Source organism: Erythrolamprus reginae, chromosome 8 (assembly GCF_031021105.1).
Source record: "Erythrolamprus reginae isolate rEryReg1 chromosome 8, rEryReg1.hap1, whole genome shotgun sequence".
NCBI lineage: Eukaryota > Metazoa > Chordata > Lepidosauria > Squamata > Dipsadidae > Erythrolamprus > Erythrolamprus reginae.
In genome coordinates, this window is record NC_091957.1 from 13,734,151 (window position 1) to 13,760,682 (window position 26,532).

A 26,532-nucleotide genomic window follows, 5' to 3' on the forward strand; every position below is an offset into this window, starting at 1 on the left:
GCCTGCAATTGGCCCCTTTCTTTCTCGTCTTTAGGGAGAAGAACTGTTGCTGCTCTGCCATAGGGCAGCAGCAGTTTCTCTCCCTAAAGGCGGCAAAGAAAGGGGCCAATTGCAGGCCCGCTTTCCTCCCCGCCTCTTGCCTCTCCACCTCCTCCTCGCTCAGCAGCCGACCGCGGTGAGTGGACAGGAGATTTGGGAGATTATTATATCGATCGGTAAAATCTCGTGTGCTGCCACGGGCCGGTTAAAAGACCTCAGCGGACCGCATCCAGACCGCGGGCCATAGTTTGGGGACCACTGCTTTAGGCCAAGACCAAGGATTTGCATCGAACATTTGCACATGCCAAGATTGCCCAGGCCTTGCCAGCCGTTTCAGAGTTTACCTACCCGCCGTCCTGGTTTCCCTGGTGGACCTGGAGGACCTTGAACCCCTCGTGGACCCTGGAATAAATGGAATCAAAGAAGAATCAGAACCTGAGGTGTTGGGGGGGGAAGCCCAGTTCTTTTCTTCCGCACACGAGGGCTTGGAGGGAAGGCCCAAGGACTCCCATCCCCAATGAGACCCCAGGCCCTCCACGGGATGGAGAGGGAGGGAAGGGAGTTCCAGAGTAGCATCTCTGCTCCTGGGTGCATTGACACTGTGTTCATGCGTCCGCCCAGAATAATTATTTGGGAGACTGCAAAATTCAAGAGTGGGTGGTACGGAGGCTGGGAGCTCGATCCTACCCTGTTTCCCCGAAAATAAGATGTACCCAGAAAGTAAGGCATGTCAGATGTTTTGCAGAATTAGCTAATATAAGGCACCCCCCCAAATAAGGCGTAGTCAAGTTTACATACGGTACGGAGGAAAAACATACGGTACCATTCAAAGCTGTTCATAGCGGTATCCTAATAATGTGGCGTCCCCTGCTGGCCCCTTCCATCGCTTTGTACCGTCCAGTACAGCAGACACAGTCTGCTGCTGTCTCACCGCCATTACAGTCTCCACTACAGTGCGTAGACTGTAGTTCCTCTGGTGACCGGAAGCTGCAATAGCGGGAGTATACTGTTGTACCATATAAGTGCCGTCGTTTGTGTGTGTGGGTGCCATACTGACAGGTACTGTACCGTAATCAGTGTACCGTACGGTACACTTTCTTTGGGGGATGTCAGCTTTTCTGCCTGTGAATTTGTCTTATTTGAGAAATGTAAGGCACCCCCCCCCCAAAAAAAAAAAAGACGTAGCACAACTTTTGGAGCAAAAATGAATATAAGACAGTGTCTTATTTTCGGGGAAACATGGTAGGTAGAAGCAGATACAGTGACACCTCGTCTTACAAACGCCTCGTCATACAAACTTTTCAAGATACAAACCCGGGGTTTAAGATTTTTTTGCCTCTTCTTACAAACTATTTTCACCTTACAAACCCACCGCTGCAGCTGGGAAACCCCAACTCCGGACTTCCATGTTTTTGTGATGCTGCAGGGGAATCCCAGTAGCACAAAAATGGGCACTTTGCTGGCAATGGAAGTCCAAAGGTGGGGTTTCCCAGCGAGGGGAGCCTCAGTGAAATTGCAGCATCGCAAAACCACAGAGGTCCAGAGGTGGGGTTTCGAGGACTTTGGTGTTTTTGCGACGCTGCAATTTCACTGATGCTCCCTTTGCTGGGAAACCCCACCTCCGGACTTCCGTTGCCAGCAAAGCGCTCATTTTTGCAATGCTGGGATTCCCCTGCAGCATCTCAAAAACACAGAAGTTCGGAGGTGTGGTTTCCCATGGAGGGGAGCCTCAAGGGAATCCCAGCAGCGCAAAAACGGGCGCTTCGGCTGGCAAAAGGGGTGAATTTTGGGCTTGCACGCATTAATCGCTTTTCCATTGATTCCTATGGGAAACATTGTTTCGTCTTACAAACTTTTCACCTTAAGAACCTCGTCCCGGAACCAATTAAGTTTGTAAGACAAGGTATCACTGTAGTTCGCCTTCCGGCCACACTGAGAATATATCTGCTGAACAAAAACTCTGCACTGGCAACAGGGGAAGGCATCTGGCTATTGAAACACTCTGCTAGCTCCATTCGATTGCCTAGACTCCACCCAGGAAGGGATTGTGGGGTTATTAAAAGGAGACGATGATTAATTTTAGAAAGCATTTTAGTCAAATTCAGTTAGACTCGGGAGGCAAAGCAGAGCTGCCCACTGCCCCTCCAAGTCCGGCCACGAAAAGACCACGTCCGCCTTGCAAATCATTCCTACCTGAGGACCCATGTCTCCGGATTCACCTTTGATTCCTCCTCCGCCTGGGGGTCCCTGTGTGAAAAGAAACACTATTAAAATGAGGCACGTCAGGAAAACAACCCTCGAGTCTCAGGAAAAGGGCGGCATAGAAACCGAATTGATAAATAAAATAAATAAGGGCCAGTGGGGAGGAATGGGTGCAAATGACCACAGAGATGGCAAACCAAGGAAGCTGCTTTATTAGGTATTGTGGTTAGCTCTGGCCCAGTTCCTGCCCCAAGGACTGTGGATGTGGGGGGAGACATCCACATGCTGCAGGCCTGTTTTGCCCCCGGTGGAATCTACTGATGAAGGCTTCTCTGACCAAGAAGACATGAGTGTCAGGGAGGAGGAGAGTGGGGCAGACAGCTCAGAAGGAGATCAATTATCTAGCTCCTCCTTGGATTCAGAACAAGAGTTAATGATACAGCCACGCATGCGGAGAGCGATGCATAGGCAACAACAACTGAGAGATTATTATCAAAGAAAATGAGGCCACCTATGGTTGGGTGGGGCTGTGGTAATTAGTGAGGCTGCTATAAATAGCAGCCTGTGGGTTTGGCCATTGTGGAGGATTATCTGATCGTTGTGTTTCGTGACTGCTTTACTGACTTTGACCTTTTGTGTGCTGATTTTTCCCCGCTTTGAAACTAAATCAGAGCAAAGTGTGTTTCACTTTGTGAAAGAAGGATTGTGAATTGCCCCACAGCTGCAAGCTAAGTATCACAGAACTGATAAGGGACTTGTACAAGGGTCCAGCTGCCTCCAGGCAGGAGAGGCGAGGAACCCCCAAGGGGTGCCGAATGGATTTAAGAATTGCAGAAATGCAGAAGGAAGGGATCCCAAGGCTCATCTAGCCCACACTGTTTCGGATTTATTTTATTTTATTTAAATAAAGTTTATTAATTAACAAAGAGTAAGTGGGGGGAGGAGGAGGGGGATACATAAATTAAAAAGGGTAAGGGTATTTATTACATGGTATTGCATTTCAAAATATATATCTTACATTGTAACAAAAATTCAGTGTTCACATTTGTATCTTATTACTATCAATAATTCATTTATCTATCTTATCATGTTAATTAGTACCTATAAGAATAATAAATGGTAGTAAGGATAGTAAAAAGTGTATTTGTAGAAAAGTAAGTAGAAAAGTAGGATTCAGATTGTATAAAATATTTAGGAAAAGAGAAGTATAAGGAGTAAAAAAGTTAAATAAATAGGGGTGGATGTTAAAAGCCATCTTAAAGATGCGCTGCCGACTCTACCCTTTTAAGTCCTATTCTCAGCAGGCGTTAAGGAAATTAACTCAACAGGATTCAAGCTGCTAAATAATGACTATTGACAAGTAATGAGAGTCAACAGGAGGCTGAGATGGAAAGCCCGATCGGTGCTTCAAGTGCATCTAAAGGGCTGAATAATTGCCTTCCATGTGATGACTGTTGTTCTTCCAAAAGAGAGGAGGAGAAAAAGGCAACTAAGTGACCTGAAAGCCGATTTTGGATTATGAAGCTATTTGCAGGGAAGACCCCCAGCTCACAGGGGAGAGGGGGTACATTCATTCATTCATTAGATTTGTATGCCGCCCCTCTCCATAGACTCGGGGCGGCTAACAACAATAATAAAACAGCGTACAACAAATCTAATATTTAAAATAACTAAAAACCCTTATTAAAACCAAGCATACACACAAACATACCATGCATAAATTGTATAGGCCTGGGGGAAAAGTAGTATCTCAATTCCTCCATGCCTGACGACAGAGGTGGGTTTTAAGGAGCTTACAAAAGGCGAGGAGGGTGGGGGCAATTCTGATCTCTGGGGGGAGCTGATTCCAGAGGGTCAGGGTCACCACAGAGAAGGCTCTTCCCCTGGGTCCCGCCAAACGACATTGTTTAGTCGATGGGACCCGGAGAAGACCGACTCTGTGGGACCTAACTGGTCGCTGGGATTACTGCAGCAGAAAGCAATCCTGGAGATATTCTGAGATGGGGGTCCTTAAACAGAGACTAGTAGTCACGTGTCAAGTAATGTTGCGTCCCTGCCTACGAAGGGGTTGGGCCCTTCCAACCTAACTTTCAATGGATTCTGCCCTTGATGTTTAATTCTTCCAAGAGGAAGAGTTTATTCCGTTTTCCAACTCCTGCCTCCAAAACGTCACCCCTCCCGACTCCTTCACTAGGTTTATCAGCAATGAAAAGTTTGTCAGCAGGGAAAATTGCGGTCCAAAGTCAGAGAACCAGGCTGTTTTATCCCAGGTATATCAGATCCAGTTCTTTATGTGAAAACTAATAAACAAAACTTGAAAAGAAAAGAAAAGAAAGCAATACCAGTTAGGTCCCACAGAGTTGGCCTTCTCTGGGTCCCGTCGACTAAACAATGTTGTCTGGCGGGACCCAGGGGAAGAGCCTTTTCTGTGGCGGCCCCGACCCTCTGGAACCAGCTCCTCCCAGTGATTAGGATTGCCCCCACCCTCCTTGCCTTTCGTAAACTCCTTAAAACCTACCTATGCCATCAGGCATGGGGAATTGAGATATCTCCCCCAGGCCTATAGAGTTTATGCATGGTATGTTTGTGTGTATGTCTTGCTTTTTAAATAAGGGGGTTTTAGTTACTTTTAAATATTAGATTTGTTGTACATTGTTTCATTATTGCTATGAGCCGCCCCGAGTCTGTGGAGAGGGGCGGCATACAAATCTAATAAATAAATAAATAAATGTGGCAAAATTTCTGCTGACATGAACTGCAGAAAGCAAATACATGAATCGATTTGAGCTTTGGGACTGGTTCTCTCAGTATCTTTTGCAAGCACAGGATCGCATATCCCCTGTGACCAACATAAGAACCTAAGAAGAGCCCTGCTGAATCGGGCCAAAGCCCCTCGAGTCCAGCATTCTGCGTCCCACAGGGCCCCCCCAATTGTCCATGGGGATCTCGAGCAGAAAGAGAAGGCAAGACCCTCCCTTTCCCTGGATCCCCAACAAATGGGACCCGAGGGAACCCTGCCTGCCTCAACCAACATAGAGGCGGCACTTGGACATCCGTTGTGGCACTTGGACCAGGGGGGGTGAAGCCCCTTTGTGCTCTGCAAAGAAGTTTGGGTAACAAATCCCACCCCCCACAAAACAGTGAGAGCTTGGCATCATTCTTGGCCAGTGTGGTTGCCGTGTACACGTGTGTCTGTAAAGCTTTTGGAAAACGGGTGTCCCTTAACACCAGAATAATAGGGGCTGCATTTATTTATTTAATTTATTTATTTATTTATTTATTTATTTAATTGGATTTATATGCCGCCCCTCTCCGAGGATTCTTTGTTGGACTATTTGTTGTTTCACTTACATGAAACATAGAAACATAGAAGTCTGACCGCAGAAAAAGACCTCATGGTCCATCTAGTCTGCCCTTATACTATTTCCTGTATTTTATCTTAGGATGGATATATGTTTATCCCAGGCATGTTTAAATTCAGTTACTGTGGATTTATCTACCATGTCTTCTGGAAGTTGTTCCAAGGATCTACTACTCTTTCAGTAAAATAATATTTTCTCATGTTGCTTTTGATCTTTCCCCCAACTAACTTCAGATTGTGTCCCCTTGTTCTTGTGTTCACTTTCCTATTAAAAACACTTCCCTCCTGGACCTTATTTAACCCTTTAACATATTTAAACGTTTTGATCATGTCCCCTCTTTTCCTTCTGTCCTTCAGACTATAAAGATTGAGTTCATGAAGTCTTTCCTGATACGTTTTATGCTTAAGACCTTCCACCATTCTTGTAGCCCGTCTTTGGACCCATTCAATTTTGTCAATATCTTTTTGTAGGTGAGGTCTCCAGAACTGAACACAGTATTCCAAATGTGGTCTCACCAGCGCTCTATATAGCGGGATCATAATCTCCCTCTTCTTGCTTGTTATACCTCTAGCTATGCAGCCAAGCATCCTACTTGCTTTCCCTACCGCCTGACTGCACTGTTCACCCATTTTGATACTGTCAGAAATCACTACCCCTAAATCCTTCTCTTCTGAAGTTAAACTGAAAACGTTACTACCCTCCAGGCACGTCGTCCATAATAATAATTTTTAATTTTTAATAATAATAATGTATTGGATTTGTATGCCGCCCCTCTCCGTAGACCCACCAACCTCCACAAAATTAAGAAGGACGTGATGATGCAATTTTGGGTACCTTCAACGACCCCAGTGCCTTCAGGTTACGCCCCATGCCTCACAAAATAGAAAGCACATTTCAAAATGTTTCCGGAGTCATAAATATTTATCCCAGGCCTGGGCAGAGACCAGGAGCCACAGTTCCCTCACTGAAGGGGGACCAAGTGGGCTGCTGTACACCCGTCTGTCCCAATGTCCTGGGAAGGGGTGCCCAGTGCTGTGGATTGACTCACCATGGGGCCTGGTCTTCCGGTAAGTCCCATTGGACCCGCTGGTCCCCGCAAAGCCAGCTGCAGGAAAAGAGAAGAACAGCATGAGGAACCCTGCCAGGATCTGGAGAGCCACCTTGAGGTGGGTCTCTCCAGGAAGGGGGGGCTGCAGGGCCCCTGAAAGCCCCTCTTGGCAGCTTCAGCAGCCCCGCTGGTGGTTGAAAGCATCTGGCTCGGGTGCTTCTTGCTTATAGCCGGAGATGGAGGGAGGGAGGGGTCAGGTATAAGGGACGAGCCGCTCTCCACAATTTGGAATAAAAGGTTTGTGCACCTGAGGAAGCATTGAAGCCATCTTTATCCGGATGCTGGAAGAAACAGGCAGGAAGCTAGAGAGGGCTTCGGGGAGGGGAGGGGAATCCAGGGCAAGAGGAATGGGAAAGGCATGGAGAGGGGGAGAGGAGCGGAGGGGAATGGAGTGGAGAGGAGAGAAAGTAGAGAGAGGGGGAAAGGAGAAAGGGAGGGAGGAAGGAGAGGAAGCAGGGAGAAGAGGGGGCGAGAAGGAACAGAGGAGGGGAGGAGAGAAGAGAGGGAAGAGGAGAAGGGGAGAGGAGCGGAGGGGAATAGAGTGGAGAGGAGTGGGGAAAAGAGAGGGAGGAGGGGAAAGAGGAGAGAAGGGGAGTGGGGTGGATAGGAGAGGAGAGGAGTAGGGAGGAGAGAGGGAGGAGGGAAAGAGGAGAGAGGGGGAGAGGAGAGAGGGGGAGATGAGAGGAGGGGATAGAGGAGAGGAGAGAGAGAGGAGGGGAGAGGGGTGGATAGGAGAGGAGAGGAGTAGGGAGGAGAGAGGGAGGAGGGAAAGAGGAGAGAGGGGGAGAGGAGAGAGGGGGAGAGGAGAAGAGGGGATAGAGGAGAGGAGAGAGAGAGGAGGGGAGAGAGGGGGGGTGGAGAGGAGAAGAGGGGAGAGGAGGGAGAGATGAAGGGAGAGGGGGAGTTGAGAGGAGAAGCGTGGAGAGGAGAGAGGGAGGGAGGTGAGGGAGGAGAGTAGAGGGCTGCTGTACTAGGACTGAACTTTGTCCAGGGCAGTCCAACGTCCGATCTTTCACCCTCCAATGGTTCTTGGGATATGTATTTTGTGCACGGCTCTGCAGAACTTAATGAAACCAACTATACCATATAAACACCCACACACTGTATTCACATTGCGACACAGGGCACTTTAAAGCATTCACACTACGGGGAACAGGCAATCCCTGGTTAGTTTTTTGAGGATGGAGGCACACTACAAACTCAATTGTTTCACCCAGAAAGAGGGATCAAATCGATTCTGTCATCAGAATCAGTGCATTTTGCACGCTCAGCATTACGAGTTGGGCAAAGTGTTACAGCTGGAAAGAGCCAAAGGAAACTTGGGGGGTGGGGGTGGATTTCCTCCCAAGAAAATCGGGACAGACAAACTCCTGAGACTGACTTCCCTAAGGCAAATATAGTCATATTCTCAGTGCACCAAAATAATATATATATATATACACAGTATAGCTATATATATCCCAGATCCAGATAGAGAGGTAGGAGGTGAGAAGTCGGAGAATCTGTAATAATTTAACACCGATTTTATATCGCTACACAAAGAGCTTAAAATGTCAGTGTCGTGTTTTATTTTTATTCTTTCTTTCTCTCTTTTTTAATTTATTTATTTATATATAGCTATATATATATATTAAAAAACCCACTAATTAAAAAGGCACGACGCTTCACAAGAGTCAATAAATCTTTGGCCAGGTAATGGGGCTGTCCACAGTTTATACCTTGCAGGGACAAATGTGTTCCATTGCTCGAATTCAATACCTTAAAAGACTTTGTGATTATCTCCTTCTGTAATTAAAACCCACCCAGCCCTGCAACTAGAACAGTCACAGAAACACAGATTAGGCGGTGAATGGGAGTTGAGTGTTTAACTGCTGCCCAATTAAAAGAGGAAGCAAAAGACAATAAAACCTGGATTTCCAGAGCAAAATTCAAGATAATGTGTCATATTTCCCAAAAGGCTGCAAGGCTTAAAGCCAGATTTAAAATCCCATAATCAGGTCAGAAGGTGCAGGAGGGCCTTTAAACCGATCTGCATGCAAGGGCTGTCCCACAAGGAGCAGGGAGCCCTTGGTAGAACCACATGTATGTTGGGGCAGAAGAACACGGACTGTCAACCTGAAGCAGATCCATCTGGGAGCTTCAATGTTGTCATAATTGGAGCTGACGGAGGGGGGGTTAGAAATTGAGGGGTTTGTGTAGCCAAAACAAAATACTTTCTCTTGAGAACCAAGGACGTTCTCACACTTGGATCATGGAAGGAGGAGTGAGGTCACCGGACGACCGGACAGCCTTGATTGAACCATGTGGCTGATTATTTTGAGATTGGGGGGGGGGATGTTCTCTTTTAAGGAAGAGTTGACTCTTCTAAGACACGCGGACTTCAGCTCCCAGAATTCCTGCGGTAGCATGAATGATTCAGGAATTCTGGGAGTTGAAGTCCTCGTGCCATAGAAGAGCTGACTTTGCCTGCTCCTGAACTAGGTGAAAACTACAGGAACCTTGAGAGTCAGTTTTCACCAGATCTGTGCCAATGTGATGTTTCCAATGAAGCTGTTCTCTGAAGAATCTACCTGCCTTGGAGTTATTACTATTACTTGCAACCGTTGTTACTGTTACTGTTACTGTTACTATTACTTGCAACTCTGACACCAACCACTTTTGGCCCAGTGGCTGCAAGAGGCACCCACAGAGGGCAGGCCAGGAGAAAGAAAGTCAATCTCTCTGCTGCCATCTGGTGAGGATTCAAGGTGTTGCGATGCAGCTCAAATCATTCTTGTCTTCTGCAACTGTGGGGTTTCAGAGAGTTTTAGGGGGGACCTGGGCAAGTCAGAACTGTTCACACGCGGCAGAATGACCCACGAGTCATTCTGGGATGCTGAACCAGCCATGGGTTGCTGACTCTGCCTTCCTGCCTGGCAATTGAGAGGAAAACAACATTCCAGTAACCCCAAAGCACCATTTCTGAGTCACAAGTGGATACTTTCAACCCCCCCTCTCCCACTAAGCATCTACGGGAAGGGTGGGTGGGCTCAAGGCTACATACAGGCAGTTGTTGACAATTGAACCCCAAAATTCCCATCACTAAGCAACACAATTAAGTGAGTTTTGCCCCATTTTGCAACCTATCTTGCCACCATTGTTAAGTGAAGCACTGCACTTGTTAAGTTTGCAAACATGGTTGTTAAGCGAATCTGGCTGGTTCCAATGGGCCACGGAGGACACTACTCACTCTGGCATGCTGCAGGATGGCCTTGGCTTGGGCCTCCTGGGTGGAGATTGATGGTCCTTTCGCGCCCCCGTCTCCGCCCCCGCTGAACCGGAACTGCAAGGGAGCAAGAGCAGAGAGTCAACGCTTGGCTGAGCAAACCAACAACCTAACAAAATGCAACCAGGCACCAAAGAAAACAAGTGTTTTTGTAAATCACAATTACTCAGCCGTCTTGCTGTAAGGGAGAGTTTCCTCTTCCGGCTCTTCTCAATGCCCCCAGCCCCACACAAAACAAACAGGGAGGGGGGCTCAGCTCTCGCGCAGCCCACCTATGGCCAGGCCCATATGAAAGGGGTAAGAGAAAAAGAGAGAGGGAATACGCCTGTTGAGGGGTGGCTCCCAGATCCATGGAGACATTCCCTCATTCTCTTCATGTTGCTCATGTTCCGCCTGTTGAGTTGGGGTCGGATGAAGAGGCAGGACTAGCATGGTGACTTCAGCTCAAGTCTCGCTACATCACTCTATCTCTGAGCTGTCTGGCAGAACCCTCTTCTAAAGCAGTGTTTTTCAACCAGTGGACCATGGCACACTAGTGTGCCGCAAAACGTGGTCAGGTGTGCCGCAAAGAAGGAAGCTCAGGTTCCAGTCTCACAACTTTTTGCTGAGAGAGAGAGAGTGAGAGTGAGAGAGAGAGAGAGAAAGAAAGAAAGCAAGAGAGAGAGAAAGAGAGAGAGAAAGAGAGTGTGAGAGAGAGAGAAAGCAAGAAAGAAAGAGAAAGAGAAAGAGAAAGAGAGTGAGAGAAAGACAGAAAGCAAGAGAGAGAGAGAAAAGAGAAAAACAGAGAGAAAGCAAGAGTGAGAGAGAGAGAAAGCAAGAGAGAGAGAGAGAAAGCAAGAGAGAGAGAAAGAAAAAAGGAGAGGAAGGGAGAGAGTAATGAGCAAAAAGGGGAGGAAAAAAGAGAAATGAGAAAATGATTGAGACAGAGAATGAGAGAAAGAGAGAGAAACAAAAGAGAGAGAAGTGACTCTTGATGCATATGATAAAAAGCACCCAAAGAATAAGAGAGAAAAAACCCCCAGCCTTCACCTGTTTTTGGAAATGGTTCAAGGGTGTGTATACACACGCAAGGGTGGGGAGGAAACGGATGGAAAAAGAGAGGAGAGTATCTTAGGGTGTCATTTTGTGTCATTTTGGTTGGTGGTTTGCCCCAGGATTTTAAAATGTAAAAAATGTGCCGCGGCTCAAAAAAGGTTGAAAATCACTGTTCTAAAGGGAGCTGTCAGGTGGCTCGGCCACTGAGGCTGCTCTGTTGTCCTGCCTTTGCTTGGACCAATCGCTTTAAGCCCTGCGTTGCTTCCCGCTTCAAGGCAGCCTTAGTGAGGGCCTTCATCCCACACTTCACTCTCTGTTACCATATTTAGCACCTCCAATGGCACAATGAGGGCCTTGAAGGCCCTCTCAGCTCGACAGTGGTGGAGGGGGAAGGAGAGGGGGAAAGCCCCCAACAGAACTTGCCCAAAGAGGAAGACAAAGGGGGGCCTTGGGGGTTGATCCTGGGCGCAAAAGCTGCAAAGCGATTGGGTTGTGCCACTGCCAATCTCCTTTGCGCCAGGCAACAGGCCACTCTCTGGTTGAGAGGGCGGTCGAGGGGCCTGAGAGAGTCCCCAAAGCACTTGTAGAAGTGCCGAGACTTAAGCTTCTGTTCTCCCCAAATGGAGGTGCCAGCCTGACTGGGGAAAGAGCAGCCTGACGTGACCTTCGTTGTCTTCCTCCTCCTCAACTTCCCAAAGCCTTGACAGGAGCATGAATCAGTTTAATCTCTCCCCGTCCAAAGCCTTTCATGTCCCGAGGTTTCTTCCTGTGGTTTGCTGGCTTGTGATTCTGCAAACGGCAACACCCACTCAAATGTGAGGTTCTCCCTCTGGCACAAGGGGGGGCGCAGGGCCGTTTGGCTGGCACTGAACCAACGTCAGGATTGGCAATCCCCTCACGCCGATCATCATTTCCTGGACGGAGGTTCTGGTTGAATTTGGTGAACCCGCAGGTTCAGCACCCACCACTCTGGGCGGGAAGCTGTTCCGCTGATTAATCGTTCTCATTGTTGGAATATTTCTCCTGAGTTCCAGGTTAGATCTCCCTTTCATGAGCTTCTACCCATTGCTTCTTGTCCTTCCTCTCTCTGCTTTGCAAATTGTTTGTTTGTTTGTGTTCGAAGGGATCTTGTAGATCATCTAGTCCAACCCCCACCCCCGTTCCCCACACCATTTCAGACAAACGACTGTCCAATCTCCTCTTGAAAGTGTTGGTTATTATTAATTAATTAATTAACCTAAATATTAATGAATTAGTAATAACCAACATAATTAATAATATTAATTAATAATAATTAGGTTAATTAATTAATTTAATTAAGTTGGTTGATTTATTAATTAATTACGCCAACCCCTCTCCCCCGTGACAGTCCTTCAAGTACTGGAAGAAGGTCCCCTTAAGTCTTCTTTTAGCAATAGCCATAGCATTTACACTTATATACCGCTTCACAGTGCTCTGACAGCCCTCTCTAAGAGGTTTACAGAGAGTCAGCCTCTTGCCCCCAACAATCTGGGTCCTCATTTGACCCACCTCGGAAGGACGGAAGGCTGAGTCCACCTGGAGCCTAGTGGGATTCGAACTGCCAAACTGCAGTCAGCTGGCAGTCAGCAGGAGTAGCCTGCAGTACTGCACTCTCACCACTGAGCCAATGAAGTTGCTACTCCATGGAAGAAGGAAGCCTGGGGAAAGACTTTGCAGCTCCGTCCTACTTACCGGCAGCATCAGCATTGTCCCAGGAGGGGCCTGGCAAACCATCTGCGCCAGGAAGCCCTGCACGGCCAGGGGGACCCTGGGCAAGAGAGAACAAGAAGGACGTCAACACTGGACGCGGGAAGGTTGGCACACCACAGAGAAAATATCAGACTGACCTGAGACAGCAGCCCAAAGACCCACCTGCCACTCCCTGAATTCCAGGCAGTGTTGTACATACTCCTGATCAGTTGGAGGATGACGAAGATATTGAGGACTCGGATTCAGATAGTGTTTATGAATTAGTGGGGGGCCCCGGGGTTACAGGTAATAGAACAGGTGGGAGGACAGCCACAGGATGGGGCTATGAGTTCAGGATCTAGCAAGGGAGAATCAGACGCTCACTGGGTTAACCCTAAATTCAGAAGGGCCCAAAAACGCAGATAACAGAGGTCTGGAAGAAGATATTAAGGAGAGGAATGGGTTAAATACTGTAGTGATGTATTTGGCACGTCAGGGGGTTGGTGGAGAAGAAGGGTGGAGTTTCAACATTGCCAAAGGGAAAATGGATGTGTTTTTGCTGTGCTAAAGTAAGCAAAAGTATTCTGTGTTGTTAACAGTCAGTTCTGCTGTTTTTCAAAGTCATGCTGTTAGGAAAATAAATCTTGTTAAGTGGAGCAAGAGAAGGAATGTGAGGAATGCAGCCAAGAGAGATAACGGACTGAGTGTCTGTATGGAATGTGTCTGAATTACAGGAGAGCAGAGAAAATAAATGGAGTTTCTTTATTCATGAAATGATGCATTTAATAAGAGTTATTTGTAATTGCTAAATTTCTACCAGAAACCAGAACAGGCAGGCCGTCAAAATCTGATTGACCTGATCTGGTGTGAACACAGGAATTATGCCTGGCTGACCTGGGAATGGGTGAATCTTGGCACCCGGCCGTGAAAAGGGGGGTCACTGGAGCTGAGAGAGTACCGTGAAACCACCCTCTTCCGCCGTTGCCTGCCAAGAGACCTATCAATGCTCCATCTGAGCTGGGAGGTTTGCCAGCCCGGCCCGTCACAAAGCAAAGGGCTGCCAAACCTTTGGACCAAAATGTCTGTTTTGGGTCATTTCGCACTGAGAAGTAAATAATCAAAAGTGGATTCCCTTAAAAACATGTTACCCCCATATAGTTGACGTCTGTCATGGACTGGAATAGTATCTGCCATGTAATAATTAAAAATATTATTGGGAATGTGCAGAATTAGATAAATTGATACCAGAATTGAAAGAGAAAGAAGATTTGGAATACTACGAAACTTGGAATTTACTGTACAATTGGTTTGAAAGAAGGAAATGAAATAAATATATTAATGTTTAATTTAGTATAAGTACAGAATATTGTTATTATAGAAACATAGAAGACTGACGGCAGAAAAAGACCTCATGGTCCATCTAGTCTGCCCTTATATTATTTCCTGTATTTTATCTTGCAATGGATATATGTTTATCCCAGGCATGTTTAAATTCAGTTACTGTGGATTTACCAACCACGTCTGCTGGAAGTTTGTTCCAAGGATCTACTACTCTTTCAGTGAAATAATATTTTCTCACGTTGCTTTTGATCTTTCCCCCAACTAACTTCAGATTGTGTCCCCTTCTTCTTGTGTTCACTTTCCTATTAAAAACACTATTTAACCGTTCTAACATATTTAAATGTTTCGATCATTAATATAGTAAGGATAAACATTTCTATACTAACATTTATAACACTGTATGTATACTAAGCAGCACTGTTTTAATAAATATGTTTAGACGTGTAGACTGTAGAACTACGTTTAAAATAGTAAATAAGCATAAAATATTTGTTGAGATAAACCCTAGAGGTATAAATGTCTATTTGTATTTTGTTTTATTTATTTAATGTAATTCATATGCTGTCCAACTCCTGAAGGAATCTGACTGAGTGATTTTGTTTTGTATCGTAAAATGTTTTGTTTGTTTATCTTTTGTTTTTAAAGTTTATAAAGGAATAAACGTTATTTTTAGAAACACAGAAATATAGAAGATTGACACAGTGAAGAGCTACCAAAAATTTTTCTACCACATTGTGGGCGTGGCTTATGCATTTCTTTCAACCTCTTTCAATGCCAATTGGGGGCTCTGGGGTGGAGCTCCATTTTCGCTACCCCACTGCATTCCACCACCACCCCGGTCCATGCAGGAGCTCCCCCCCCCCCCCGATCATTGACAGCAGAAAAAGACCTCCTGGTCCATCTAGTCTGCCCTTATACTATTTCCTATATTTTATCTTAGGCTGGATCTATGTTTATCCCAGGCATGTTTCAATTCAGTGACTGTGGATTTACTAACCACGTCTGCTGGAAGTTTGTTCCAAGCATCTACTACTCTATTTTTTTTTAAGGAATAATATCTGCTATTATCGCTAGTTAAGCCTGACAGAAAGCTCATGCTGCCCCAGCCCAGCTCTGTCGGGGCTTTTAAGCTGTGGGGCTCAGGGAGAGAGTGTGTGTGGCACTTCCTGGGGACTCGTGGTCCATAACCCAGCCACCTGGGGGACCGGGTAGGCTACGCACCAGAGAGAGATGCCACAACAAGGCTCAATGCACTACCAGGATGTCCCTGAAGGAAGCCTCCCATGGCCTTCTCTCTGAGGAGGAATAAGGATTCCCTGGGGGGGGGGGGGGCGGCATGGATCCTGAGTCCTCCTTGATTCAACACCCACCGCTCGTGCAAAACCCTTCCCTCTCCCCCACAAGCCGGAAAGTTACTGTAAGGGGCAGGCAGTTGCTAGGAGCAATAGCTCAGGCAAGGCTTCAAAAAACAGTCAATAAAATATAAAACAGTAACGAATCAGTCAGTGTTCATTGTTGATTAAATGACTTAAATACTAGCGCTTCTTTCCTATTTCATTGGCTTTCCAATTTTTAAAAAAAGTTGAATTATAAAATATTATAAAATGTAAAAGTAAATTGAAAATCAGTGGGGGGAAAGGGAAAGAAAAGTGAAGAAAGATCAGGAAAAGAAGGAAAGAAAAAGAAGAATTGACTTCCAAGTCACTATGTTACAACAAAGTAAGGCATGAACATCAATCCTCTTGCCGCACGAATCCCAGCGACCGATTAGCTCCCACAGAGTTGGCCTTCTCCGGGTCCCGTCGACGAAACAATGCCACCTGGCGGGACCTAGGGGAAGAGCCTCCTCTGTGGCAGCCCCGGCCCTCTGGAATCAGCTCCCCCTGGAGATTAGGACTGCCCCCACCCTCCTTGCCTTTTGCAAACTTTTGAAAACTCATCTATGTCGCCAGGCATGGAGGAATTGATATATCCTTATCTGCCTTTGATTTTATGGATGGTGTGTTTGGGCTGTATGACTGTTTTTAATAGGGGGGGGGTTTAAAAACTGTTTTAACATTGGATTTGTATATGATGTTTTATTGTTGTGAGCCGTTCCGAGTCCTCGGAGAGGAGCGGCATACAAATCTATTATTATTATTATTATTATTATTATTATTATTATTATTATTATTATTATTAAATCACAACTTTTTGCTTTTCCATAATAATAATATGAACAAGCCATTCTCGTCAAGACCTATCCATCTAATTGGTGAAGCCCAAAAGAATGAAAAGGTTAGAATATCTATATAATATAGGTATATAAAAACACACGTGTTCGAATGCATCATTGTGTCAAAATTTCAAGGCAATCAGTGAAGTAATTTCAGAAATTTAAGATTTTGAACAAACCAACATTTACATTTTTATTTATATAGATTTTCATTCTGGTTCTTCTCTGTTTCTTGCAGAGGCTGCAAATGGGATGGAGCCTCTGGCGCCACCTGGTGGTGTGTGAATTCAGGTGATTGGGAAAGGGGCGAATAGGGGGCAGGCTGCAGGTTTCCTAGGGGTCAAAGTGGCACAAAGGATCCCCTTGAGCTGGTCCAGGAGGGAAGGGCTCCTGAATGCCAGGCTTTCTGGCTCTCCTGCTGACCCGACACGCCGGAACAGCGGGGACACCCAGCAATGGGGCTGCAGTGGGAAAGGGGAGGAGGGGGCTCTGACTTTTTTTCTTTTCTCCTTTGTGCCCTCTGGGCATCCCCCAAATTAACATAAAGTTCTGAACTTTCCTTTAGGTTAGCTTGGGGGTGTAGGGACTCCTGCTTGAGCTGGGGGTTGGATTAGATGACCTACAGTGTCCCTTCCAACTCTCGTAACAACTGAATTGATTGGGAACGAATGGGCTGTGGCGAGGAGGGCATTTGCCCAGGTTCACCAGGTGCACCAGATGCGGCCCTATTTGGACAGGGAGTCATTGCTCACAGTCGCTGATGCCCTCTTCACCTCGAGGTTCGATTACTGCAACGCTCTCTACATGGGGCTACCTTTGAAAAGTGTTCGGAAACTTCAGATCGTGCAGAACGCGGCCGCGAGAGCCATCGTGGGGCTTCCTAGATTCGCCCACGTTTCTACAACACTCCGTGGCCTGCACTGGCTGCCGATCAGTTTCCGGTCACTATTCAAAGTGTTGGTTATGACCTTTAAAGCCCTACATGGCATTGGACCAGAGTACCTCTGGAACCGCCTGCTACCGCACGAATCCCAGTGACCGATAAGGTCCCACAGAGTTGGCCTTCTCCGGGTCCCGTTGACTAAACAATGTCGTTTGGCGGGCCCCAGGGGAAGAGCCTTCTCTGTGGCGGCCCCGGCCCTCTGGAATCAACTCCTTCCGGAGATTAGAACTGCCCCCACCCTCCTTGTCTTTCGTAAATTATTCAAGACCCACCTATATCGCCAGGCATGGGGGAACTGAGACACCTCCCCCAGGCTTTTATATTTTATGTTTTGTATGTATGTGTTGTTTGGTTTTAAATGATGGGGTTTTATTTATTTTTTTTCTATTTTAATATTAGATTTGTTCCACTGTAACATTGTTTTTATTATTGTTGTGAGCCGCCCCGAGTCTTCGGAGAGGGGTGGCATACAAATCTAATAAATTATTATTATTATTATTATAATTATTATTAAGAGCCCAGGACGGAAGAGGTCCCAACCAGGCTGGAAGACACCCCGATCTCATCCATTTTGGCATTCATTTATGGCGGGGGGGGGGGGACGTTCTCGTTTCCTAACAAAAACATCTTGGAGCGTTTCAAGACTCGTAAATGGCATGACAAGGAATTCCAAACCCCTTCAGCCAAGAACCTCCTCCCCAACTCCCCCCCCCCCCCTGTTCTTTGGGGGAATAAAATAAATTACTTTTCACCTGCCATTTCATACCCTGCAGCGCCATCTGCTGGTTAAACACAAAGTCTGCAGGGAAAGCTTACCTATGGAACTAGACAATCCTTCATTAACAGATAACAGATTAACCGAGTTGGAAGGGACCTTTTTTATTTATTTATGTTATTTATTTATTTTGTCAGGTACGTATTGGTAATATACATAGATATAGCATTGTTTATATACATAAGATGGGTACTGAATAAAGAGTGCATAGAAGGCAGCTAGGAAATAAATTACTATTGATAGAATATGGATAACCAAAATGATTAATAGTGGATACCGGCTGTATTTACCAGAATATGAAATATTTAACAATAGAAGGAATTACATTTTCCCTCCTCATATGATGATGTATACTTTCATTGTTATTTGTTATGGTGTTGTTTTTGTTTTTTCATTTTTTCGTTGTTTTTTTTCTTTCTTTCTTCGTTGTTGGTGTTGTTTTTGTTTCTTTTCTTTTGTTTTGTATTCTGTAAATGTATGTTTATCTATTTTTGGTTGTTATGTTTTTAAAGAAATTAAATAAAAACTATTATTATGAAAGATGGGTAAAGATAAGAGGGAACCATCGGACAGGCGAGGTCAACAGTGGACAGTCTTAAGGGTAAAGTTTGGGGAGGTTGGTGACAAAACCACAGAATCATGTTGTGAGTTCCAGGCATTGATCACTCTGTTGCTAGAATCACATTTTCTACAGTCAAGTTTGCAGCGGTTCACTTTGAGTTTGTATCTATTGTGTGCTCGTGTATTGTTGTGGTTGAAGCTGGAAAAGGTCATTGACAGGAAGGATGTTTTAGCAGATGATTTTATGAGCTATGCTTAGGTCATGACAAAGGTAGTTCTAAGCTTGCTAAGCCCAGGATTTCAAGCCTGGTTGCATAAGGTGTCCTGTTGCAGGTATAGAGCGCTTCTCGTAAAGTATCTCTGGGTGCTTTCTAATGTATTTATGTCTGATATGTGGTGTGGGCTCCAGACAGATGAGCTGTATTCAAGGATTGGTCTGGCAAATGTTTTGTATGCTTTAGTTAGTGTGCAGGTCATCTAGTTGAAACCCTGCCCAAGTATAATAATAATAATAATAATAATAATAATAATAATAACAACAACAACAACAATAATACTAATAATACTACTACTACTAATAATAATACTACTACTACTACTACTACTACTACTACTACTAATAATAATAATAATAATAATAATAATAATTTATTGGATTTGTATGCCGCCCTTCTCCGTAGACTCGGGGCGGCTAACAACAATGATAAAAACAGCATGTGACAATCCAATAATAAAACAGCTAAAAACCCTTATTTATAAAAACCAAACAAACACACAAACATACCATGCATAACTTGTAATGGCCTAGGGGGAAGGAATATCTCAACTCCCCCATGCCTGGCGGTATAAATGAGTCTTGAGTAGTTTACGAAAGACAGGGAGGGTGGGGGCAATTCTAATCTCTAGGGGGAGTTGGTTCCAGAGGGCCGGGGCCGCCACAGAGAAGGCTCTTCCCCTGGGGCCTGCCAAACGACATTGTTTAGTCGACAGGACCCAGAGAAGGCCAACTCTGTGGGACCTTATCGATCACTGGGATTCGTGCGGTAGCAGGCGGTTCCGGAGGTAATCTGGTCCAATGCCATGTAGGGCTTTAAAGGTCATAACCAACACTTTGAATTGTGACTGGAAACTGATCGGCAGCCAATGCAAGCCACAGAGTGTTGAAGAAACATGGGCGAATCTTGGAAGCCCCACGATGGCTCTCGCGGCTGCGTTCTGAACGATCTGAAGTTTCCGAACACTTTTCAAAGGTAGCCCCATGTAGAGAGCGTTGCAGTTATCGAACCTCGAGGTGATGAGGTCATGAGCAACTGTGAGCAATGACTCCCTGTCCAAATAGGATATCCTACATCTGCCTCTATCTAGGATTGAACACACAATCTCCCGGCTGTGAGGCCAGAGCTCCACCTCGAGGCCACAGCAGCTGCCTTCGTCATCCATTCGGATCTGGTAGCTATTCATCTTCCCGGGAACATTATGCATTTCAGAAAATTCAGCACATTTAGGCCAACGCTGAAACGCCCCAGTGAATTTTGTGCGATTCAAAACCATTGTAAATGGAGCAGAATATTCTGATTATAGCAGAATCAGGCCTGTCCTTTTAGTGTTAGGGATCATAAATTAATTAGTCGGTGCTTGATTAAAGAGCCCAAGCAGGGAAGCAAGCACATTTAACACAGACTAACTGGGCCGGAAGGGATCCTGGAGATCTCTTATACCAGCCCGGGCATATTTTCTTGGGAGGCTGACACGGCCCTGCCTGAGGCTTCTAGCCAAGAGACCTCAGGGCCCCGGGGAGCCTCGGGGCAGCCCACTCAACCCCCCACAAAGCAGAGCCTAAAACCAGAGCTTTGGCTTTCGCCTGGAGGCAGGGCCAGGGTCTGGGGATGGGGCTTCCGCTCCCAGAAAAGCCCCCTGAAAAAGCAATTATACCTTAGGTGGAGTCAAAAGCTTCCCACCCTTCCCATCAACACAGCAGTTGCAGGATGTATTTGCCGCAAAAGGTGGACCAACACCATATTAAAAGATATTTTGATGATTTTTCAAGGTGTTTCCATTTTTCTGTCCACCCCTGTTATCTCAGGGACCGCCTTCTGCCGCACGAATCCCAGCGACCAGTTATGTCCCACAGAGTGGGTCTTCTCCAGGTCCCGTCAACTAAACAATGTCGCTTGGCGGGACCCAGGGGAAGAGCCTTCTCTGTGGCTGCCCCGGCCCTCTGGAACCAACTCCCCCCAGAGATTAGAATTTTCCCCACCCTCCTTGCCTTTCGTAAGCTTCTTAAAACCCACCTCTGCCACCAGGCATGGGGGAACTGAGATACTCTTTCCCCCTATGCCTTTACAATTTTATGCATGGTATGTCTGTATGTATGTTTGGTTTTATAATAAGGATTTTAATATTGGATTGTTTATATGCTGTTTTTATTACTTTTGTTAGCCGCCCCGAGTCTACGGAGAGGGGCGGCATACAAATCGAATCGAATCGAATCGAATCGAATCAAATCAAATCAAATCAAATCAAATCAAATCAAATCAAATCAAATCAAAAATACAGGTCTAGATGGCAGAGGGAGGGGCGAAAGGGGCCGAGGACCATATTTGAGCCTAAACACTGAATGGAGGCATGGAGAAGGTTGTCCTGCTTCTTAAATGTAAAGTTGCCTCCTCTATGCTGCCCAAATGACATGAGTCAATTGCAAAAGGCAACTTTACTCGGAACATCTTGTGACAAGTCCTTTAGCACTCTCAGGCCACAACATCTGCCTTTGCGAAGGACTCAGTAGGGGGATAAAAAAATGTCAAATACAGTTCCAACATCTGGCTGAGTATGCAATGAACAACAACAACAGCAATGGTTAGAAAAGAATAAAAGATTTAAAGGGCTAAGCAGTCTAAGCAATTGGATTTGGGGACAATGTGTCATTGCAGATCATATTTACTTATTGTCCATTCTATGAAATGGACATGATCCAGAAGGGAGATCATGTGCTAATCCACAAAGCTCACAACCTTTTATGTATTGACTGGCCTGGGGTATTTGTGAAGCAGCTTTGGCCAGGTGTTTCTGGGCTTCAGTCGAGTGCATAGAAACATAGAAGACTGACGGCAGAAAAAGACCTCATGGTCCATCTAGTCTGCCCTTATACTATTTTCTGTATTTTATCTTCGGATGGATATATGTTTATCCCAGGCATGTTTAAATTCAGTTACTGTGGATTTATCTACCACGTCTGCTGGAAGTTTGTTCCAAGGATCTACTACTCTTTCAGTAAAATAATATTTTCTCATGTTGCTTCTGATCTTTCCCCCAACTAACTTCAGATTGTGTCCTCTTGTTCTTGTGTTCACTTTCCTATTAAAAACACTTCCCTCCTGGACCTTATTTAACCCTTTAACATATTTAAATGTTTCGATCATGTCCCCCCTTTTCCTTCTGTCCTCCAGAGTCCAGACTATACAGATTGAGTTCATTAAGTCTTTCCTGATACGTTTTATACTTAAGACCTTCCACCATTCTTGTAGCCCGTCTTTGGACCCGTTCAATTTTATCAATATTTTTTTTGTAGGTGAGGTCTCCAGAACTGAACATAGTATTCCAAATGTGGTCTCACCAGCGCTCTATATAGCGGGATCACAATCTCCCTCTTCCTGCTTGTTATACCTCTAGCTATGCAGCCAAGCATCCTACTTGCTTTCCCTACCACCCGACCACACTGCTCACCCATTTTGAGACTGTCAGAAATCACTGCCCCTAAATCCTTCTCTTCTGAAGTTTTTGCTAACACAGAACTGCCAATACTCAATCCACTGTTCCTTGTCTGGCCTTCGGGTGCCTTGGAAAACAGCGTGACCCCCCCCCCCCCCGTGGCAGCCCCTCAAGTACTGGAAGACTGCGATCCTGTCTCCCCTGGTTCTTTGCCAGAATGTCCATGCTCAGTTCCTGCAACCTCTCTTTGTATGTTATAGTTTCCCATTCCTTCTCCTCCTGTGGTTGATCTCTTCTGCACTTTCTTTAGAGCTTCAATGTCTTGTTTGCAGTGTGGTGACCAAAACTGAATGCAGTACAGGTGAATGAAGTGAGGATTGTGGACGGGGGGGGGGAGACAGGTGGTATTCAGCCGGTTCAGACCAGTTCAGGCAAACCAGTCACAGCCATTTTGACCAGTTCGGAGAACCGGCAAATACCATCTGTGGTTGGCCCCGCCCTCCTGCCCCGCCATTCCGTATATTCAGATTGTGTCCCCTTGTTCTTGGTTTCACTTTCCTATTAAAAACACTTCCCTCCTGAACCTTATTTAACCCTTTGACATATTTAAATGTTTCGATCATGTCCCCCCATTTCCTTCTGTCCTCCAGACTATACAGATTGAGTTCATTAAGTCTTTCCTGATACGTTTTATGCTTAAGACCTTCCACCATTCTTGTAGCCCGTCTTTGGACCCGTTCAATTTTGTCAATGTCTTTTTGTAGGTGAGGTCTCTAGAACTGAACACAGTATTCCAAATGTGGTCTCACCAGCGCTCTATATAGCGGGATCACAATCTCCCTCTTCCTGCATGCAGTGCACAAGAGACCCTTGAAAAGAGGAGGCAGTGCAGTTCTATTGTTCTCTCTCTCTCTCCCTCCCTCCTTCTGTCTCCAAGTGACTCTCTGTGCCAGAAACTTACCCTTTCTCCAGGATCTCCCATGGGCCCCGCTGGCCCCGTTGTTCCCGTCGGGCCTGGAAGCCCCTGGTGGAGGAGAGAAAGAAGGAAAGTCAGCTCCAAGGGAAGGAAGTTCTCGCCCTCCTCACGGAGGGGAAGAAACGCAAGAGATAGGTTTACTTCTGCACGGTCGAATTGACCTGGGAGGCAAGCCACAGAGCCCCACGTTCACCCAAGGAAGCAGCTGCAGGCGAGAGCAGCTGCCTTCTGCAGATTTGCCCCAGCTGCAGCGGAGAAGACCCATACCCATCCCTGGGGCCAGAAGGCAAAGAGAGGCAAGCAACTTACGGCTGGGCCTTCAGAGCCGGGCGGCCCTTCGATAAGCATGCCCTGGAAGAGAAGGAGGAAGGGATGAACTATTTATTTATTTATTTATTTATTCATTCATTCATTCATTCATTCATTCATTCATTCATTCCATTCATTCATTCATTCATTCATTCATTTATTAGATTTGTATGCCGCCCCTCTCCGTAGACTCGGGGCGGCTAACAACAATAATCAAAACAGCATATAACAAATCTAATATTTAAAATAACTAAAAACCCTTATTAAAAACCAAACATACACACCAACATACCATGCATAAATTGTATAGGCCTAGGGGGAAAAGGAATATCTCAATTCCCCCATGCCTGACGATAGAGGTGAGTTTTAAGGAGCTTACGAAAGGCAAGGAGGGTGGGGGCAATTCTGATCTCTAGGGGGAGCTGGTTCCAGAGGGCTGGGGCCGCCATAGAGAAGGCTCTTCCCCTGGGTCCCACCAAATGACATTGTTTAGTCGACAGGACCCGGAAAAGGCCCACTCTGTGGGACCTAATCGGTCGCTGGGATTCGTGCGGCAGAAGGCGGTCCTGGAGATATTCTGGTCTGATGCCATGAAGGGCTTTATAGGTCATAACCAACACTTTGAATTGTGACCGGAAACTGATCAGCAACCAATTCAGACTGTGGAGTGTTGGTGTGACATGGGCATATTTAGGGAAGCCCATGATTGCTCTCGCAGCTGCATTCTGCACGATCTGAAGTTTCCGAACACTCTTCAAAGGTAGCCCCATGTAGAGAGTGTTACAGTAGTCAAGCCTCGAGGTGATGAGGACATGAGTGACTCTGAACTCAGCACAGAACAACACCAGGCGTTGCAAATATCGGCACCAGTTGCCTTGTGCGTGGTTGAATCCCTCCAGAAAACCCCAATAAAGCTTAACCCACTCACCGCCAACAACACACACACGCACCCTGCCTCATTGCCAGCCCTGCCTACAAACATCCCAAAAGAGAGGGACCGAAAGACAAACATCACAACTTTGCTAAGTTCAGGTTGTGTCTGTTTGCCTCCAATCCAGCATTTGGGGTCATACAGGCTGCTGGTGTCAAGCCGCTGCAGAGGTTGGTGATAAATTAACTGCTTGCCACACTACCTGTAGGAGGCCTGATGTCAATGGGAACTTGGAAGGGGGGGATTTCAGGAGGGAGAAGATGTAGCCACAAAGCATCCTTTCTTTGAGGGGTTCAAGGCCATCCTATGCCCCCACCACCAGGGGGGGAGCAGCAGCAAAGGAAGGGCTGGCCACGCTGACACAATCTGAATGGACGACGTGACCATGTTTGTTTGTTTGTTTGTTTGTTTGTTTGTTTGTTGGTGTTCGTTCGTTCATTCATTCATTCGATTTTTATGCCGCCCTTCTCCTTAGACTCAGGGCGGCTTACATCATGTTAGCAACAGCACTTTTTAACAGAGCCAGCCTATTGCCCCCACAATCTGGGTCTTCATTTGACCCACCTCGGAAGGATGGAAGGCTGAGTCAACTTTGAGCCGGTGATGAGATTTGAACCACTGACCTACAGATCTACAGCCAGCTTCAGTGGCCTGCAGTACAGAACTCTACCTGCTGCGCCACCCCGGTTCATGTTACCTGGAATCTTGACAGCTGGTGTAAATAATACATGAAACAAGCTGATATTATGGCCCTCCCAATAATCTTGGATCATGAATTCTCCGACCACTAACCAGGAAGTTCCTGGTCCTCCTCTGCTGCCATTGATCTATCCGTCCAGGTGTCTTTTTTTCAGGCTTCTCCTTTGAGAATTCCATCAATGGTGAGAAATTGCAGCTTTGGCCTCTGCATTATTGCAGGACAGAACCTGAAGAGCAGGAGGTGCCAGGGCCGGACCCTACTCGGCAGAAGCGCCTCTGCATACTGACTACAGGCAATTTGAAAAGAGGGTCCAGGCTCTGCTCACATCTCACATCTGTACACTTACTGTATGCCGCACAAAGACTGCAAGGAGTTGGATGGCTTACAAGCCTAATAAATTAAATAAATTAAATTAAATCTCTTTCCGTGGCTGCGTAAAGGCCACTTGATGAATCGCCGGATGTGGACAGACCACTTTTGGGAGAACCAAGGAAGCCTTTGAAGGTGCCCTCAGGAAAGACCTGTTCCTCAAAGAGAGGTCCCATGGGAACTCTTCACAAAGAAGAACCGGTGGGCTCCTCTCCCTCTTTCATTTCCCAAGGATCTTCTGGAATTCGGAGGGTGTATGATTTGATTTTTGCATTTAATCTTATTACTATACAGTGATACCTCGTCTTACAAACCCCTCATCATACAAACTCTTCGAGATACAAACCCGAGGTTTAAGATTTTTTTGCCTCTTCTTCCAAACTATTTTCACCTTACAAACCCAAGCCGCCGCCACTGGGATGCCCCACCTCCGGACTTCTGTTGCCAGCAAAGTGCCCATTTTTGTGCTGCTGGGATTCCACTGAGGCTCCCCTTCATGGGAAACTCCACCTCCGGACGTATGTGTGTTTGCAATGCTGCAGGGGAATCCCAGCAGTGCAAAAACGGGTGCTTCGCTGGCAATGGAAGTCTGGAGGTGGGATTTCCCAGCGAGGGGAGCCTCAGCGAAATCACAGCATCACAAAAACACGAAAGTCCAGAGGTAGGGTTTCGAGGACTTCCGTGTTTTTGAGATGCTGCAATTTTGCTGAGGCTCCCCTCGCTAGGAAACCCGTTACCAGTGAAGCACCCGTTTTTGCGCTGCTGGGATTCCCCTGCTGGGATTCCCCTGCAGCATCCCAAAAACATGGAAGTCCGGAGCTGGGGTTTCCCATGGAGGGGAGCCTCAGGGAAATCCCAGCAGTGCAAAAATGGGTGCTTCGGCTGGCAAAAGGGGTGAGTTTTGGGCTTGCACACATTAATCGCTTTTCCATTGATTCCTATAGGAAACATTGTTTCATCTTACAAAGTTTTCACCTTACAAA

At 46.2% G+C, this 26,532-nt stretch overlaps 1 protein-coding gene across 1 annotated transcript in view; it reads right to left on the bottom strand.

Annotated features, from left to right (window-relative positions):
- COL5A1 (collagen type V alpha 1 chain) overlaps positions 1-26,532 on the bottom strand; it is a 243,625-nt gene that overhangs the window by 109,125 nt on the left and 107,968 nt on the right. Inside the window, 8 exon segments of the mRNA XM_070758910.1 lie at positions 388-441; positions 2,233-2,286; positions 6,652-6,708; positions 9,941-10,033; positions 12,725-12,751; positions 12,753-12,800; positions 23,226-23,288; positions 23,550-23,591. Coding sequence (XP_070615011.1) covers positions 388-441; positions 2,233-2,286; positions 6,652-6,708; positions 9,941-10,033; positions 12,725-12,751; positions 12,753-12,800; positions 23,226-23,288; positions 23,550-23,591 — 438 coding nt within the window.